The 18,399-nt window shown below is 41.7% G+C and overlaps 1 protein-coding gene across 2 annotated transcripts in view; it reads right to left on the reverse strand.

The window, feature by feature from the left end:
* The window catches only part of hip1 (huntingtin interacting protein 1), a 56,987-nt gene that overhangs the window by 6,347 nt on the left and 32,241 nt on the right, over positions 1-18,399 (reverse strand). For both annotated transcript variants that reach the window (XM_084065499.1, XM_084065500.1), the window contains exons 11-28: positions 17,880-18,023; positions 17,283-17,380; positions 16,667-16,739; positions 13,571-13,754; positions 10,795-10,883; positions 9,215-9,331; positions 8,528-8,629; positions 5,872-6,066; positions 5,082-5,229; positions 4,537-4,623; positions 4,005-4,112; positions 3,570-3,706; positions 2,770-2,880; positions 2,316-2,374; positions 1,542-1,635; positions 1,083-1,183; positions 737-842; positions 21-144 (exon numbers count right to left, since the gene is read on the reverse strand). In XM_084065499.1, the coding sequence (XP_083921625.1) occupies positions 21-144; positions 737-842; positions 1,083-1,183; positions 1,542-1,635; positions 2,316-2,374; positions 2,770-2,880; positions 3,570-3,706; positions 4,005-4,112; positions 4,537-4,623; positions 5,082-5,229; positions 5,872-6,066; positions 8,528-8,629; positions 9,215-9,331; positions 10,795-10,883; positions 13,571-13,754; positions 16,667-16,739; positions 17,283-17,380; positions 17,880-18,023 (2,077 nt within the window). The remainder of the gene's footprint in view (positions 1-20; positions 145-736; positions 843-1,082; positions 1,184-1,541; positions 1,636-2,315; positions 2,375-2,769; positions 2,881-3,569; positions 3,707-4,004; positions 4,113-4,536; positions 4,624-5,081; positions 5,230-5,871; positions 6,067-8,527; positions 8,630-9,214; positions 9,332-10,794; positions 10,884-13,570; positions 13,755-16,666; positions 16,740-17,282; positions 17,381-17,879; positions 18,024-18,399) is intronic.

Consider the following 18,399-nt stretch of genomic DNA (forward strand, 5'->3'; position numbering starts at 1 on the left):
AGTTCAAGGGATCCACTCACCTTTCTCCTCAATCTGGGACTTGCCAGACTTGGTGGAGGCTACAACAGCAGCAGTGGCTTGGGTCACACCTTTGGAAGCCTGCCGTAGACGGTGCAGGTTGGTATTGTCTTTGTCTGCCTTTACCTGGGCAGAGCAGAGGACGAGTAAGCGGTGGAGCAAAGGAGAAGGCAGGCCAGAATATGGAGGAGAGGGAGAGAGGACACGAGGCTTTTGGTCTGAAGCTTGTTTGCTTCTCTTATTCCAAAGGAGTAATCATCTATTATTTTCTTTAAAAAAAAGGTAGATTCATGCAAGTGGTTGTGAATAGAATGAGCAATGGTACTTCCAATGGCACAGTCCAAATTACTGAGAAAAGTCACAGAAAAAAAAAATCTTCCTGAACTGACCAAGTACAATCTAAGATATTGTGAATGTGCTTATATCATCTCATTTGATAACTACCACTTGTATAACACTCCAACTTACAGAAGGTGAAGATGTGCCAAACATTTCTTGAAAATAATATTTGACTCAGGTCACTTACTGTGACAAATGGGGATGCCAGGTTGAAAGTGGTTGACCACTTAAAGCCTAAGGGTTCTATACTAGGCCCCCTCCTGTTTTCGCTCTAAACTAAATGTACAGTGTATTTGCATATCTACAAGCTCACGATGCGCCACGTTGTGAACTTGTAGATCGGCTATCTTCGCAGAATGTTAGCCACAGAATGGCTTACCTTGGATGCAGCCACTAGTTGTGCTGTACTGGCAGCTATTTCATGCGAACACACCATGAGCTCCTCAAACTTCCCTTTGCCTTGTACCACCAGATCTGCAGCATCCCTGTTGGGTCACAACACAGCAGAGACCGACTCACTCATGTACTTTAAGAATACATAGGGTTACTTTTATTTCTTTAGCATGTTCATTAATACATTTCTTTCTTTCAAATTAGTTTTTTAAACAAAAAGCACTTGCTGCTTTCTTCCCTTTCATACAGTACAACAAATGCAGCTGTATGCAATATACCGACTTTACACAGTCATAACAAATGTAAGACAAAGTAGAAAGAAGAAAGCTTACACCATGACTGTGGCACCCCATCCCACTGCTTTAGAAGCAGAGATCAGGCCCTCTGTCCAGCGAGAGTTCTTGGCATAGAATTCCTTCATGGAAGCTGCTCCCTGAAGGACAAGAGAGATTCTATTTGATTAGCTGCTCAATGCAACGGGTAATGGGCGGTGGGTAGTGGTGGCAACAGGTAAATGTCGGTTCACTGACAAGATCTTTGACAAAACTGCCAAGCAAAATACTCCAAATGTGTCGGAAACATCACTCTTGCTTGTCTGAAACTCTGGGGAAAATAACACGAAAAGCCTTTGATCGAGGAAATATATAAATGTATCAATATTATTTTCAATGGTGAATATTTCAACACCTCACATTTCTTATACCAGCCTGAATATCAGAGAAGCAAATAGTATAATGCTTGAGAAATCAAATGCTAGTTATTTTACAAATCTCTTGCATCATGCTACTCACCCTGCCACCCTCAACAATGTCCCTTTGCAGATGTTTGGAAGACAGCACCAACTCCTTAATAGCCTGCATCAGCTCTGTACACGAGGCCAGGATCCTGCAGGGGGCAACAGAAGACATTATTTTCCCTTCTTGCAAGGTCTGAGCACAGTATATATTTACTCTTAATTACATTCAGCTAAACCCTTGAGATTTTTACTGTCAACACAACAGTATTATTTGGCCCCAAGTCCGCTCAGTAAGGGAAACGGTACAGTCAAACAAGCACGACGCACATCTACTCAAAGTCAGAAATAGATGGTATTTCCAATTAGGGAAAAAATACAAAAACATCCCCTACTTACTTACTTACGGATTCAGGCTTGTCAACTTGTCAATGTTTTTAGTCCAAAGTAATTCTTTGTATCTTTACGCAGCTTATTCACACAGTAGTGAGTTAGGAAAACAAATGTTTCTTCATTTCTTTCCTCAATGAATCCACTTCCAAAAACAGGGAAAGAAGAAAAGCTTTTAGCATACCAAGACATATACAACAGGTGGATGCTTGCCTTTCTACAATCACAAGTTCTTCAAGTTAATCCTCCTCTTATTTCTTTTTTTCAGTCCATATTATCAGCCTCCAATACCGATTCAGATTACATCTCTTGATGACATTAACTCTATTCTATGAGATCTTTGAGAAATGGTACATATATATACATTTTTGGTCCTTTTTTGCATTAGGACAATATGGGACAGGTAGTCCCATATTGTCCTTCAAAGCTGTTTTTGACTCACCTCTCATTGACCTCCATCTTAACTCCCGTATCAACCGCGCGTGAATTGTTGAGCATTTCCTGTTGAGGTACACAGAACCCAGATAAGAAACCACCACACACTTTGAAGTTGGAGATCATAGATGCTGTGATACACACACACACACACACACACACACACACACACACACACACACACACACACACACACACACACACACACACACACACACACACACACACACACACACACACACACACACACACACACACACAAAAGGGTAACTGTACACCAGTGGTTTTCAAACCTTTTCATTTCAAGGACCTACATAACTCAGAGTTACAGACCATTTGGAATCCCCTGAGGGTCCTGGACCCCACTTTGAGAACCACTGCTGTACACAATTGTCACATGTACGTACACAACTGAAGCAAGCGTACATGGATGCACACACACTCGCGTACACTACACACACCTCTATTCTGGCAGCGGCTGATTCAACAGCAGCGGAGGTGGCAGCCATTTCCTGTTCCACTAAATCTCCCAGCTCCCCTTGCTGCAGTTCCAACCCTCGAGGGCGCAGTTTCTAAAAGACAAGAAAATGGTACACGGTGTGGAAGCATCAGTACATGCACACAATTCTGTTGCACTCCTGCCATCCCTTTACTCTAAGGTTAAGAAGAGAAAGAGAGATATTCACTTAAGCTTGCTTCTCATTCAAAACACCCAATTGTGCAGCCCCCTGTCAACGACAAAATCAAACATGTTTGAATCAATGACAAACGTCATGTGATATGTATTGATCCTCTATTGATCCTTTTAGACCAAGTGTATGACTGTACTCGTGCTGTTTGCATTTCTGTCAAATAAAGTATTCAATCAATCAAAATTCGCAACAGCCATCAAGCCCGCTTGTTAAGTTTGAACTACCAATGACTTGAACAGTTGCAGAATCTGAAACTAGCTATAGTGTAGTTCACAACTACTATTCCTACTGGTATACTTCAATAGCACTTTTGTTTAATTTTAAACATTTCTCAACAGAAAAAGCAACACTGTCTCAGCTGAATATATGTAATTTCTGTGTTAACTACCCTAAGCTCTCCAGCAGAGGACCCAATTACATATTCTCTCACTGGGACCCAGGCTTTTTAAAATACACTCCGACTATTGTCTCTGTGGGAAGTCAGGCGATGATAATAAGCCTGTGGCCCATTTTGATTTCTGACCCTTAGCTAAGAAACCCAATATTACAGAGCAAAGATAAATTCAGACCTCTGCAGTGGCAAGGATGGCTTCCAGAGCTGTCCTGAGCTTGGAGTTGTCTGCTGTAGCCAGAGTCTCTTGTTCTTTCATCAAACCTAGCAGAGACAGGGCCTCAGCTCCACAAGCCTTCACACTGTCTGACAGGGCTGGTAGAGACACACAAAACGGCAGGGATGATCAGAATTTATGAATAGAATAGACATACTGAAAGTAAGCTACCTGTTAGTGTAAATTCATCAATGAACACATTTCACAATTAGAGGCCTGGTTTGGAAGTGCATACTGTATATAGTTGTATATTCTATAGTTATATGGATAGAGCATAGCACCAACAACTCCACACCAGAGAGGTTCATTTTCTACACTTAACACTGACTAGTGGAGAGCAAGAATGCATTGTGACAAGAGATATAGAGTGATACAGGCCTTTATACACTGCCTTACCATCGGCTTGCTCCACGGGCACCATGTGGGAGGTAGCGCTGCCCTGGACGATGGCATCCCCGACCAGGTGGCCACACTTAGTCACTGCTCGCACCAGCTCTGACACACCTGCAGGGACAACCCCAAGCAGTGGGTGTGATGACATTTACCAGCTCTGGAGTTAAGACTTTATTTTTAACATGAGCATTGTTAATCACCATCACCTTTTTTGTACACCACTTTTCAAAACAATCACACAAAGTGCTTTAAGTGCTTGTGATAGGATAGGTATGCAGAATGTAGACCAACTGATAGATTCACTGACTGATTACTATTATGCTAGATTGGAAATAACAACATGGCTTGATTTGAGGAACCATTTCATCCATATTAAATTAAAACGCTTTAACGGAACTTCTCAGGGATGGAGGCCATTCAGGAGGATGAGATGAGAATGTGATGTGATGAGCAAAAACATAAACTCCAAGACATCAAAGTCCTTTATTCCAACAATGTATCATAAATGTCTATGGCCTTCATCAGTGTCTCTTACTTGTGGTGTCTGCTAGGAAGGCCTCTTTAGCAGACTGGAGTCTGTCCATACAGTCTAATGAGGCCTGGCACCTGGATATAAGATAATCTACAGATAGACAGAAAGGAAAGTGAGACAGACATAGTGAGAGAAGAGCAATATTGCAGCATTAACCACTTAGACTCTATATTGTTGTATGTCAAATAGCAAAAATAACCAATCTACAATCTCACAACACGGTGTATTATATCGGCTATTTCAGTTTGGCCGATAGGTCGGCCATAATTTGGCTGCATAATTGACAATACCGTTGTCGTCAAAAAGGTCAATGTGTCCCAATTTTAACCACTTTCAACCTAACATTTTGGGCATGTCTTAACACCTATACGCGATGCTGTGTGAGCTTGTAGATTGCCTATTTTTTCAATTCTGTTTTTGACAAAATATTGGTCAAAACTTTGGTAATCGGTAACCGTGACCGGACTCAAAAATATGGCATCGGTCAGGCTCCAATTGATTCTTCATCTTGACAAAACACTTGACAAAAGTACGTGTTGGTTTCTGACCTGCGGAGCTGGTGCAGCTGATGTGTGCGGGGTCGTCTATCTGAGCCAGGGAGTCCTGCACTATCCTCTGGGCCTCCTCCAGGGCCCCCTGTAGACTGGCCCAGCGAGCCGCTGCCAGCTGGCTCTCCAACGCCTGCTCTCGACTCTCCTGTGGAGGCAGGATTAGAAGAGAACCTTCACTGAATGTTCTACTTGTGCCCATACCGGGCGCTAAAGTGGTAACAAGATTAACCAGGTTTACCCTGCCATCCCAATGTTGGGCATGTCATTTAAAGGCGTAAAAAATGTCAGATCTGCAAACTCACAACACGTCGCATCATTTATAAATATTTTGTGGTTAAGTGGTTAAAAACACGGACAGAATGTGTGTATTACATTACATTACATTACATTACAGTCATTTAGCAGACGCTTTTATCCAAAGCGACTTACAATAAGTGTATTCAGCTCATTATGTGCACATGTCAATAACAAAATGCAGCATGGAATTTTGATGTACAGTATTAAAGTCACCAGGACACAGGAATAGTTACACCAAATCCTGTGTGCTTGTAAATGGAATTAACCCATTAAAACCGGGAGAGCATCTGTGCCATTTTAGATTTTTTGCATTGGCTATTCAAAAATAGCAGATATACAAGCTCACAATCTGCTATTTTTGAAATGTTTTGAAAAATCTTGACCGTGTGAGAACTACTGATTTTGAAGGCATTTGTTTGTAGAATCGGCCTCTCAATAGGTCAAGATAGTACTGCAAAAATATATAATATTTATACAAGCAATAACCCACCTTCTCATTGAGTTGGTTCTGGAGAGCTTCTGCCGTCTTCACTCCGCTCTCCCTCTCAGTGGCCAGTGAGCTCTGGACTCGCTCTAACTCCTCCCCCAGACCGGCCAGCTCCGTCTCTTTCTTAGACAAGGTTTCTTCTAGCTCCACTTTCTGGGACTCCAAGGTTGACAGCTGAGTGCTGAGCTCCTCACTTGACTGCATCGGGTGATGTTGAAAGGTGGAGAAATGATGACGATTAAAAATATGATACAAATGTAACTTTCACAACATGGCAGCTTTTATTTACGGGCTTATTTGCAAAGCCAAAAATCACACGTTCAAATGCCCCAGTTCACATGTTTTAGTCTGGCGTAAGGCATAAGGTAAGGCATAAGGTTAGATTTGTGGTTCATGTTAGAAAGGAGGGTTACAATCAGTGTTATAGATGTAAATGTAAATGAGCTCTGGCACAAAATAACAACCTTAAACTAATGTATAGCAAAGGGAATTCAGTAAAGCAGATGAATATAATGAAGTGCTGTATTAGTATTGCAGTGTTTTTCTGACTAAAACAGTTGCATTTTGGTCAAGACAAATGTCTTTCTCACATTGTCCAGAGAAGGTGAATTCATGGAAAGGCAATTAAATATATTAAATGGGAGAAATTAGCAAATTGAACTAGAGACTTACAGCCTGTGTACCGCCAGGTCCAGCAGAGAATAGAAAGGATTAAGAAATCAATAACAGAAGAGAAATCCCTGTTAAAAGGTGACAGGAACAAGCCTTGGCACTACAATCATCTTTTTGTGAACTCTACTGACAGGAGGAGGCACATGAGAGGAATGCCATGTGTGGAAAAAGACAGACTGGGGAGGAGAGAGATGGAGGAAGGCAAATACATCGACAGGGTAGATGAGTAAGTGGGTACAGAAATAATGTGACAAGAGTGGGTGGTTGATGAGGGGGATGGGATAAAGGGGGCGCCAGTGGTAATGTAGCAGACAATGCCTCATCGCCTACAAATACAAGCACTGTGGGTTTGAGGTCTGACTATTTTCAGGGACACAGACAGGCAAAACGATATTGGAAGAAACAGAGATAATGTGGGATTGCACAATATGAACGGTAGATGCTTGTATGAAGAAAAACAAATGGAATGAACTAACCTATGTGAGAGCAAGTACTTGTTCATAATTGAGGTTGCCTGAGGAATTACTTGAAAAAGCTGATTTATACATGGTTGCGAGCCGTGTCGCACGCTGAAAATAGACAATCTAAATTACAACGCATCGCTTGTAGATTGGCTATTTCTGTTGTGTGACACCGGCATGCAACTAAGTATAAGTCAGGCTTCACATTCTGTTTTACACAACAGTATCTAAACAGAGCTTGGTCTTCTTTCACACTGGCCATTTATATTAGGCCCAGAATACAGTTCCATGAGTCCTTTTTCACAATTAATCATTATTTTCCTCATTTTCGCAACCATTCAATTATATTTTTGGAGTGTAACAATAACATCCAGACTACGCAATCATTCCCAACTTTCTTAGCTGCACACGGAATAATGATTGCTCCTCTACTTACGGACATGCTAACTAGGAATTGCATGTCAGTCAAAAGTTGTCAAAACATTGATAGCAAGATCTGTTCCTGGCATTCTGCAGCTCCACAGATCAGTTTTATAGGTAAAGGTTTGACAACTAAATGTGTAGTAACTCTTAACAACTTTCAACTTGGCATCCTTATTTTGAGCACGTCATTGCAGGTGGAACATTTAACATCGTATCACGTTGTGATATTGTAGTCTGCCATTTTCACTATTCATTGTATGTCAAAGAATATTGAGCTTAAGTGGTTAATGTTTGTAAATAGAAAGTGTATCGTCATCCCTGCAGCTCAGCTGGCTGGGTATGATACATTGCTGAAAATAAGACCGGGCCAGAACAAGCAGTTAACTTGTATTGATTTTTCAACAAAAAACATGGTATAAAACCCATCAACCCATGCAGTATGTATAAAACATCTGATCATAGTTTATGTGTTATTACACTCAGCTACATTCAAATAAACTTACAACACTTTGTAAGAATTTGGTATGACTATATCATGCTGCATGATACCTGGCCTGGTTCTAAAGTGGCTATTTACTAGCCACTTCCTGTCTAGTGGTAGGGTTTGTGAGCGTAGCAGAAGCATGCCAAGATTAAAATTAAATTGTTTATTTTAACTTTCATTTCAATTTCAACATTTTCCGTTTTTACAAAGCACACCTTCATAGAAGGTGTGCTTTGTATACATGTCTCCTCAATTTACATTTTCATTGGTAAAAGAAAAGTGACATTGAAGAGTGGGGTTCCTTTACAAACTAACAATTTTCTACTTGAGGTGCCCAGAGCGCTCCGCTAAAAAGTGCTGGAGCGCCCAGAGCACTGAAATGTGACGCTCTGCGCCGGGAAGAGGAGCCCTCCGGAGTGTCTTTACTATAGAAATGCAATGCACAAATGCGCTGGCAGCTCAAATAACACGTTCTGTGGACATTGACCCTAAGAGAGTTAATGGAGAGAGAGAGAGAGTGTGTGTGTGTGTGTGTGTGTGTGTGTGTGTGTGTGTGTGTGTGTGTGTGTGTGTGTGTGTGTGTGTGTGTGTGTGTGTGTGTGTCTAAGAGGAGACTGACCTGTTGTGAAGAGGTCATGGCAGTTTTCAGAGTGCTCAACTCTGCCCTGCTGGACAGCAGCTCTGTCTGTATCGTTTGAAGCTGCTCCTGTTGATCGTTTTCCTGATGGAGGTTGGAAGCAGACAGACCATGAATAACACATGGCATTACGAATATTCATATACATTGTGAGAGATGAGAAAGACATTGTACACTGGAGAGGAAGATAGGGAGACATTACAAAGCTAATATCTCAAATGTGGATGAGAGCGAGACGGGAACCCCCCCGGGTTACTTGAGACAATTTAATTGAAAATGTACCAACTCAGCACTTTTGATTTAAATTCTTGACGTTCAAGTAATACTTTTCTCTTTTGCACTTTTGGCTCCAATTAGCAGATTTGTGAAACTGGCATGGTAACTTGACATTATAACCACAGTCTCATTTAAATCATGAAGCAACTAATTCACATGCTGAGAGAACTAGTGAGAACAATGAGAGAAAGTGCATGATTAAAGACATAACTATACAGACACGGCAGTTAGTGGAAACCTTCTTAATTCATACATGTCACTCTGTGTCACTTGCTGAAAAAAGCTGATCTACAAGCTCACAGCGTGTCCCATTGCGACATGTTGTGAGATTATAGATTGCAGGGAGGATAAATCAGGCTTTAGGAAGCATCTCTATTCTCTCTCTGGCTTCACCTGTCTGTCTGCAGCCTCCTGGGCAGCCTTCACTTTCTCCTGCATCTCTCTCCTCACCGTCTCCACCTCATCCTGTGCTGCCCGTGCCATTGTCATCTGTCGGGTCACCTCCGCATTCTACACACACACACCCACACACACACCCACACACACACACACACACACACACAAAATAATTAGGACCTAAAGGGATGTCAACCGTTGCTACTAGGGAGACAGTGTTTAATTTTTTAAACTGGAACTTAGAGAAAGCTACTTGGACAGAAAATGGTGCAAGGGCATGAGGATGTGTTCTACACAGTGGTGTAAAGTAACTAAGTATATTTACTCAGGTGCTGTACTTAAGTACAATTTTTAGGTATATTTACTTTACTGGAGTATTTCTAGTTTTCAGTAGTTTTACTTCTACTCCACTATATCTCAGAGGCAAATATTATACTTTTACTCCCACTACAATTATTTGAAAACTTTAGTTACCAGTGACTTTGTAGCTTTTGATTATTATTACAAAACATACATTAACCACTTCAGCACAATATACATTTCGGCCATTTGAAAATAGCCGATCGATGCGTCGCATTGTGCGCTTGTAGATCTTCTATTTTCAAATTATTCTAATACAATTTTCACATTTGAAAACTTGGAGTACTTTCTCTTTTTGGTACTTTAAGTACATTTTGATACCAATACTTTTGTACTTTTACTCAAGTCAATTTTGAATACCGGACTTTTACTTGTAACAGAGTATTTATGCATTGCGGAATTGATACTTTTACTTAAGTAAAAAATTAAAGTACTTTTTCCACCACTGGTGCTACGACAGAGACCAAGGCCCGTGGACCAAGAGATGGGTTCTAAGAAGGATGTTAAACACTGGTTCTCTACTGGGTTCAAATGGACGTGGGTCCGGGGACCACCAGGGGTTCAAATGGACATCGGGTCCAGGGACTACCACCAGGGGTCCAAATGGACCCTTACAGGTCAGTAACTACAGTATCAGTGTACAAATGGAACCAAACAACCGGTTGGTTCCATTTATACACTCTCTGAGTTACAGACCCGTAGTAAGGGTCCCTTTGAACCCCTGGTGGTCCCCGGTAGGGCTGTCACGATTATGAATTTTCACTAGACTCGATTTATTGTAACACAAATAATCATGATTAACAATTTAATGGTGTTTTTGTCCTTGAACACACCGGAACATAATGAATAAAAAATACATTTCTGTTTGGCTTTGAAGTTGTACAGGGCAGATATGACAAATTAACTAAATATACAAGACATGACTGAACTTTATACTTTTGAGAAGACATTAATGGTGGAAATAGCAGATCTACAAGCTCACAATGCGTCGCATCGTAAGCCTGTAGATCGAATATGTACACAATTTTTTGAAATAGTTTGAAAATATACATGAGCATTTTTTCAACATGGAAACGATTATGACGATTATGCAAAAAATAATTGCAATTATCGCACATTTTTGCGATTAGGTAATAATTGTGACAGGTCTAGTCCCCGGACCAGATGTTGAGAACCATTGTTACGAGGTACTGAGAAGTGAGCACCGTCTCTCCTACCTTCCTCAGCAGGTCTGCATGGCCTTGGACCAACTCTGTGTATTTCTCTTTCAGTTTGGTGTAACGCTGCTCATTGGCCTGGGCTTTTTCTGAGAACAACAAGCGCACACACACACACACACACACACACACACACACACACACACACACACACACACGTAAGTCAACATCAGTAGGAATGGAGCCAATACTGAAAAATGTGAATAGCCTATCCAGTGAATAAACAATAGTTTTAAATGGATGGTTCACCCCCAAAATGACATTTTTTCTATCGATTAGTCACCCAATGAAGATTTGAATGAATGGATATTTTTTTGTTTTTGTCGCACTCCTAAGCCAATAATTTGATGACCGGCAGCGGTTCCGGTAGGAGACACAAAGAGTCTCTTTGTATCTTTGTGTCTTTGTATCTCCTACCGGAACCGCTGCCTACCGGTCCGCTGGTCATCAAATTATTGGCTTAGGAATGCAACAAAAACAAAAAAAATATCCATGAATTCAAGTCTCCATGCGGTGACTAATCGATAGAAAAAAATGTATTGTTTTGGGTGAACTATCCCTTTAATAGTGAATCTGTGATGTCACCAAGTCCCATACAGTATTTTTGCTTATCGGAGGACTCTCCCTCACTCTCTATCACACGATCGATGCACTTCATATAACCTTGTTCCACAGAAGAGAAACTAAATTGTGATATCCACACTGGGCCAAATACTATTGTTAAACATATATTATGGCCTGTTTTTTCTTACTTGGCTGCTAAAATGTCTGGGTGCGGTAAACCCCACACATCAAGTACTCTAAACAGGTTAAAACAGGTTAAAATTCTGAGAGAGCCACTCAATGTCTTAGTGGTTAAGATGCTTGCCTCCTGAATGACAAGTAACCCTACTGGCCTGGTATTAAATCTTGCCAGATCCTCCTCCTCGGTTACTCACAGCTTTGCTAGTGTCAGATACACAGTATGAAAGTGAACTACCCAATGTCAATAAACAAAAAAAGGAATATAGCTCGAAGTTAGTCAAACTACTTGTTAAGTGACTTGTAGAAGGTGTAGTGCAGCGATTCCCAACCTGCTGGCCAGGGCCCAATGGTGGGCATAATTGGCAAAACATTTAGATTTTAATAATAATATATTTTATTATTAAATATAATATAAAGATTATGTAAAAAAGAATTTCAGTGTTTTTTTCTTTAAAACATCGACAAATTAGTTTTCATTGTGATACCAATAAATAGGAGCTTAAAGTATACTCTGTTAGTTCCGTCGATCTCAGCCGGAACAAAATCGATCGATTGATAAAATAAATGTAAACATGCACAGAAAATGCACACAGCCGACGTGTGCCATAGGGTGTGCTGCAAACACTTTAAAAATGTTCAAGTGGGCCCTGATCCAGAAACGTTTGGGACTCGCTGGTGTAGTGGTTAAAGCCGCCCTCCAGACAATTTGACTTCCTGGTATTCTCCAAGGAAGCTTATTTAAGGAACGTCTATCCAGCAATTCCAGCTGGCAAATTCGTCGCACTGGGTGGCAGACTCACACTGGAAGTTCGGTGAAGTAACACTGGAGTCTATGAGAGCCGGCTGGACAGCTTATGAACAAACACTATTTCTGAACGATCGAGACCTTTATAAAACACTCGGTCCAGGAAAATAAAAGAAGACATACAGTATCACACAATGTTTTCTGCTGTGTTGCTTTTCGATGTGTACACTGTATAATTTTATAGAGGTATCTAAAGAGCACAAAGACTGTCTGGCAACCAAATCTCCCGATACCTCCGAGCCAGAAACGATACCTGCCGCTGTTTAGATGCCTCAATACATTTATGTACAGTGCACATCGAAAAGTAAGTCATTAGAAAACAACTTTTGATATGTCTTCTTTTATATTCCTGAACCGATTATATGACAAAGGTCCAAATCGTTCAGAAATAGTGTTTGTTCATAAGCTGGTCCAGCCGGCTCGATTCACTGACATGAATTTCATCTAACTTTCGGTACGAGGTTTGCCACCCCCGGCGTCCCTTCCTTAAAAAAGCTTCCTTGGTTTTCTCACCACACCAGGTACAGGGTTGTGGTTTGAAACGTCATCATGCCTCATTGCCTCAGCAACGCTATGGCAACCAGGCACTAGGCAGACTAGTGGGTTGATTAAACAACAAAAAAAGGCAGGGGTCACTAGACTACATTCATTCTAGCCTTCTAGAGGAAGGGAGAATTGACATGGCTGTTGTTGCATTTCCGTTTGTTGTTAAATCTTTATCAACCACAGATGTTGTATTTGTCTTGCTGAAGGCTCAGCAACAAGAAGCGAGAACTTCTAGCACTTAGGTCAGGGGAGGGTGAAGAGCAGTGGTATATAAACCTAACAGTACGTTTTAACAGCGGGAGAGTCTCCGGGCGATCGCCGGGCGACATCGTTCAAAAGATAAATAAAATCCATCTTTTCAGATCAACATCGTCCCCCCGCCCACTTCGCCTCATCGCCAGTAGTTGCCGGCTCTCATAGACGTATAATGCACTTTCGGAAAGTACTATCCTGAATCGCCCGCTGTTAAAACGCACCGTAAGTCTTCTGTTTCTCAGGTACCTCACGTACAGTATGGTGTCTGTGCAAGAAGATTACTCTGAATATGTAGCCTTTTCTTTATAATAACCCGATGACTTTTACTATGTCACTTACGATAATTTCTATTGACATTCTAATTCACATTCTAATCAACTATTCTAATTCACTAATTAAAATAAAATGGTCAAAGGTCAAACACACTCTCTATCTCAGTGAGGCTGCGTTGTTCCTTCTCAGTGTCCTCCTTGACCCTGCGCAAGTCATCCAGCTCAGCTTTCAGGAACTCGCTCTCCCCTACAGCCTGCATCCTCAGGTGGCTCTGCTCCGCTAGCTCCGCCTCTAACTCACAGACACGCCCCCTCAGCGCCTGGCATAACCGACCACTCTGGAAGAGGACAGAGTTGAGACAGAGAGAGAATCAGCTAGGAACAGGGTTGAGAGAGAGAGTTGGCAGAGAACAAGCAAATATGATCCTCCACTCCCCTGTGTGTGCGTGTGTGTGTGTGCGCTCGCGTCGTGCGTGCGTGCATGCGTGTGTGTGTGGCAAAAAAAAAAAGAACACCACCTTGTCATCACCAACACTCTATTTCAGTTATAAAACAAACTGAAGACCTCCTGGCAGCATCCTAGATCCAAACACTGCCATCTGATAGAACAGATTATGTAATCACCAGGCTGACCAGAGAGAAATTAAGATCACCCGGGCTATGCGTGTGGCGGAGTACTGGATAGACAACAGGTTGATAACACAAGACCATCATAACATCACCATCTGAGAAACCGATCTGCAGCCGAGCTGTACAGTGTAGAAGACACAAATGCTGCCTGGAACATACTGCACTCACCCATCTACCGTAATGCAGAAATATCAACGGGATTCCGCAAAAAAAAAAGACTGGTTTTACGAAAATGCACCTGGCATCCACAAACTTCTCAAGGCAAAGCGCAAGGCACGTACAATACAACCCTAGACAACTCTAGACAACCCTCAATCTGCAACAAGAAACCAACTGTCAACCATCAAAGCAGAAACACAGAAAGCTCTATGGCAGATGGAAAATGACTGGGTCAAGAAAGCAGTGGAAAGTCAAACTCTCGCAGACTCCAACAACATCGCCATCAAAACCATCTACAGGCCTCAAAGAAATGTAACAGCAGTAAGATCTGCAGAAGGCACCTCTCTCAAGCATCAACGCCAAATAATAGAAGTTAGAACGGTGGGCTGAAGGAATACAAGAATGTTTCCCCCAAAACACGTTCACCCCGGGTCATATCTGGCGACCAATAACAGTCGCCACCAGGTATTCCGTAACCGTAACCTCAGAAAAACTATGCCTAAACCCAACTTTTTTTCATAAATTCCGGTTACCACATCATCCTGCTAAACCAGAGCAACCCCACAGACCTGTCCATCCTGGATGAACTCCCCAGGTTCCCTTCTGTTTCCCGAGTCCGACTTGATGAAATCCCACAGTTTCATGAAGTACATAAGGCACTCAAATGTCTAAAAAATAACTCAGACTCTATCCCTACTGAAATACACGCCAGCTGCACCAACTCACCTCTGCCATTTGGAGAAAACAAAGACTGCCCCCCAAACTGGAAAGATGCCACCATCACTGTTAAGTTAATACCGTTTCCTGTTAACTATGGCCAGTGTGAAATATGGTGCAATGTGAGCTAATGGTAAGTCTATTATTGTGAAGGGTGGATCGGTACGGGCTGGTAGTCAGTTGAAACTGCTTTGTGAACGGCAGGTTGAACGGCAGAGTGCCAGGGAATAAACTTGTGATTAAAGGACAACTTTGTTTTTTTACAACCAAGGTTTATGTTTTAGCTTGTAATTAAAGTAATTCAAAGATGTACTGCTTTCTATAGTTTTAGCAATTTTCACAATTCTTTTTACAGTGGTCGAGGGCATTCGGGCAGGTGGCTAAATATGTATTTTTTTACACAATAACCCAGCGATTTCTTTATTATTATTTACAGTAGCTCTTCTAGCCCCCAATAACTCACATCTGGCCATCAAAGACCCGCCGCTCACGGTAAAAAAAGAAAATCGCGAAAATTGATAAAACTATAGAAAGCAGTAAATGAAAAAAAATGTACACTCATCTTTTATTTACTTTGTCCTTTAAGTTGTCCTTTAAGTTGTCTTATTCGAGTTAACAATCACTGTCAACAAAAAGAAAGGTGAGAAGTTCTCTCGTAACAGCAATAACAGCAGAGGTGTCTCACTCCTGTCAGTTGCAGGCAAAAATCATGACAAGAACCATGTTCTCCCACCGGGCTACACGCATTGCAGAAAACATCTATCAGGAAACCTGAAGTGAGTTTTGGAAGGACATTAGCACCACAGACATGATATTTGTTGCCAGGCAAGTACAGGAGAAATCCAGAAAGCAACATGATCTGTACATGGCTTTCACTGATCTGTCGAAGGCTCTCCATCCTTCAGCAACTCTATGCTAGCATGCAGGCCAGGGTTTGAATAGACGGACAGTCTGCCCCTTTTTTTAAGTCAAATAGGAGTGAAACAAGGATGTGTCTTAGCTCCTATTGGCTTCTTTATATTTCTCACAGCAGGCACCCTCATATCCTACAAACATCTCCAAAAGCACAGATGGAGTCAGCATTAGTTTCCGTCTGGATGGCAACCAATTTAACATCCAGTGTACCGGGCAGTATGTGGCATATCAGATCTCTGGAGGTCTTCCACATCCGCTGTCTATGAAGGATTTTGGTCATCACATGGGAGCACCGCACCCTATGAAAATGCACCAACTCATCCAGCATAGAAACGATTCTGGCATGCAGACAGTTCAGCTGGCTAGGTCATGTGATCCGCATGTCTGCAGCTCATCTACCACGGGCAGTTCTTCAACAACTTCAATTCGGCCAGAGGTCTGCAGGGGGTCAACAAAAGCACTACAAGGACCACATGAAGGAACTCCAGAGGAAATGCAACATACCACCCTTGAACCTGGAAAGGATAGCAGCAGATGGCAACACCTGCCGCTCTTCCTGCCTTTCAGGTGTCTTGCACCTGGAGATCCATGAGTCATGCAGAGAGGGGCAGACAATGACATAAGCACACCACAAGGACTGTCCAACCAGATTCAACTCACACCTGACCCACATGTGGAAAAGTGTCTGGATCACAAATAGGTCTACTCAGACACATGAGGTGGCAACAGTGCACTAAGCGCTGAAAACCCTTCATACCTGTTGGAGATATGAAGTCATGACGTTAACAATGTACTGGCATAAGCAAGCAAGTGTGTGTGTTCTTCTTACCTCCAGTCTAAAAGACTCCAGTTCCTCCTTGAGGGCCTGGATCTCTCTGGTCAGCTGCTCAATGAGACGGTCTCTGAGGGAGACAGACAAGAACATCACTCATGAAAAGAAATACAAACATAAAACTCAAATCTGAAATGATGTTTTGGAAGTGCCAAACATGAAACCCCTCGGATTAGTTTGATGTTCTTTGCTATTTTTTCTTTAACCACTCAAGCCCTATATACGGTACTTGATTGTACGAGAAATAGTTAAAATAGTCAACCTACAAGCTCACAACACGTTGAATCGCGATGCACTGTGCACTTGTAGATCTGCTATTTTTACTATTCAATATAATAATATAATGACATGCTCAAAATAGGGACACCAGGTTGAAAGTGGTTAAACATAATGCAAAAATTGGGGTTCACCTATATAGACTATAACGTCCCTGGATCGATTCCAGCTAGAGACCATCTAAATGAAGCAAAACTGCTAGTGTCCCAGTGAATTCAACTTCTGACTAAAGTATTGACCAAACTCACACTGTGGTGAGATATAATTTTCCATGTAGTGATGTGTCTGGCAATAATAAATGTAAGCCTATACACAATGTGGTTTCGATAAAGCTCACTTGTCGTCCTTGCGCATGCCATTCTGACTGTTGAAGTTGAAAGGGTCTGTTGCAGCTGAGGTGCCAAACAGATCGTCAAACTTGGTTTCCACTGCAGCCTGGACATGGACAAAAACAGTGTTCAAAGTGAGAAATCACAATATAAGTCAGTCACCAACTTTAGGATGAGTTATGTTGCAAGACACTGAGCTGTTCATAGAGAGAAATTGTTGGCTGTGAGTCATGCTTATGTATGTTTGCTTTGATGACTTCAACTTTGTGTCTTCCCACAGAATGACAAATAAAAAATCCCCCCTCGAGATAATGAAAAAAAAAACTTGACTATTGATTATTTTGGGTCACTTTGAATTGTGTTCTCTGCTAAGGTTTAGAGGTATAGCATCCAGATAGAATCAAGTCTGAAAGCCAGCATGGGTGTAGTTCCTAATCCTACTGTCTTGTCTCCGCTCTCCATTATATAGGAAAACTAAGAGAAAACACTGCCTGATTAATAGCAGCTGCACACAGTAAAGTCCTCAGAGTTCATTTATCCATTTGTAACTGTCACAGTTAAATGAACACTCAGGATGTTACAGTATACTTGTCTCATCCAGGTACCGGCAGTACGGGGATGTCAGTGTCCACCAGGTCCTCGGTCTCCACCACATGTTCTGACTCCGGGGACGAGGACTCAGCAGGAATCACCACCACTGGACTGATATGCTCCGACAGAGCTGATGCTCGCAGGAAGTTGGGAGGGTTCTGGTAGAAAGACAGAGAATGTAAGTTATTGTTAAGGGAATTGGATTCTAAGGTATTGGAGAGTCCAGTGCACACAAAGGACGTCGTACAATGGCGTCACACGCAGAAAATAGCCGATCTGCAAGCTAGTGACCTGCACATGACACCGTTGTATGATGCAGTATAAATCTGGTTTAATCACAAGGGCTCAACCATAAAAGTGGGATGCAGTTTTGGGAAGCCAGATATTGTTAAATATCCAACACACAATACTAAAAAAAATACTAACAATGTTGGTAGAATTGGAAAAAAATATAAGCTCAATTGATTTCATTTAGAATTTGATATTTTCATTTTAATACATTTTATGTAGTTGGTAAACATATCAATCAGTCAA

This window comes from Gymnoscopelus microlampas (assembly GCF_963454915.1).
Source record: "Gymnoscopelus microlampas genome assembly, chromosome: 8".
In the NCBI taxonomy this organism is placed as follows: domain Eukaryota; kingdom Metazoa; phylum Chordata; class Actinopteri; order Myctophiformes; family Myctophidae; genus Gymnoscopelus; species Gymnoscopelus microlampas.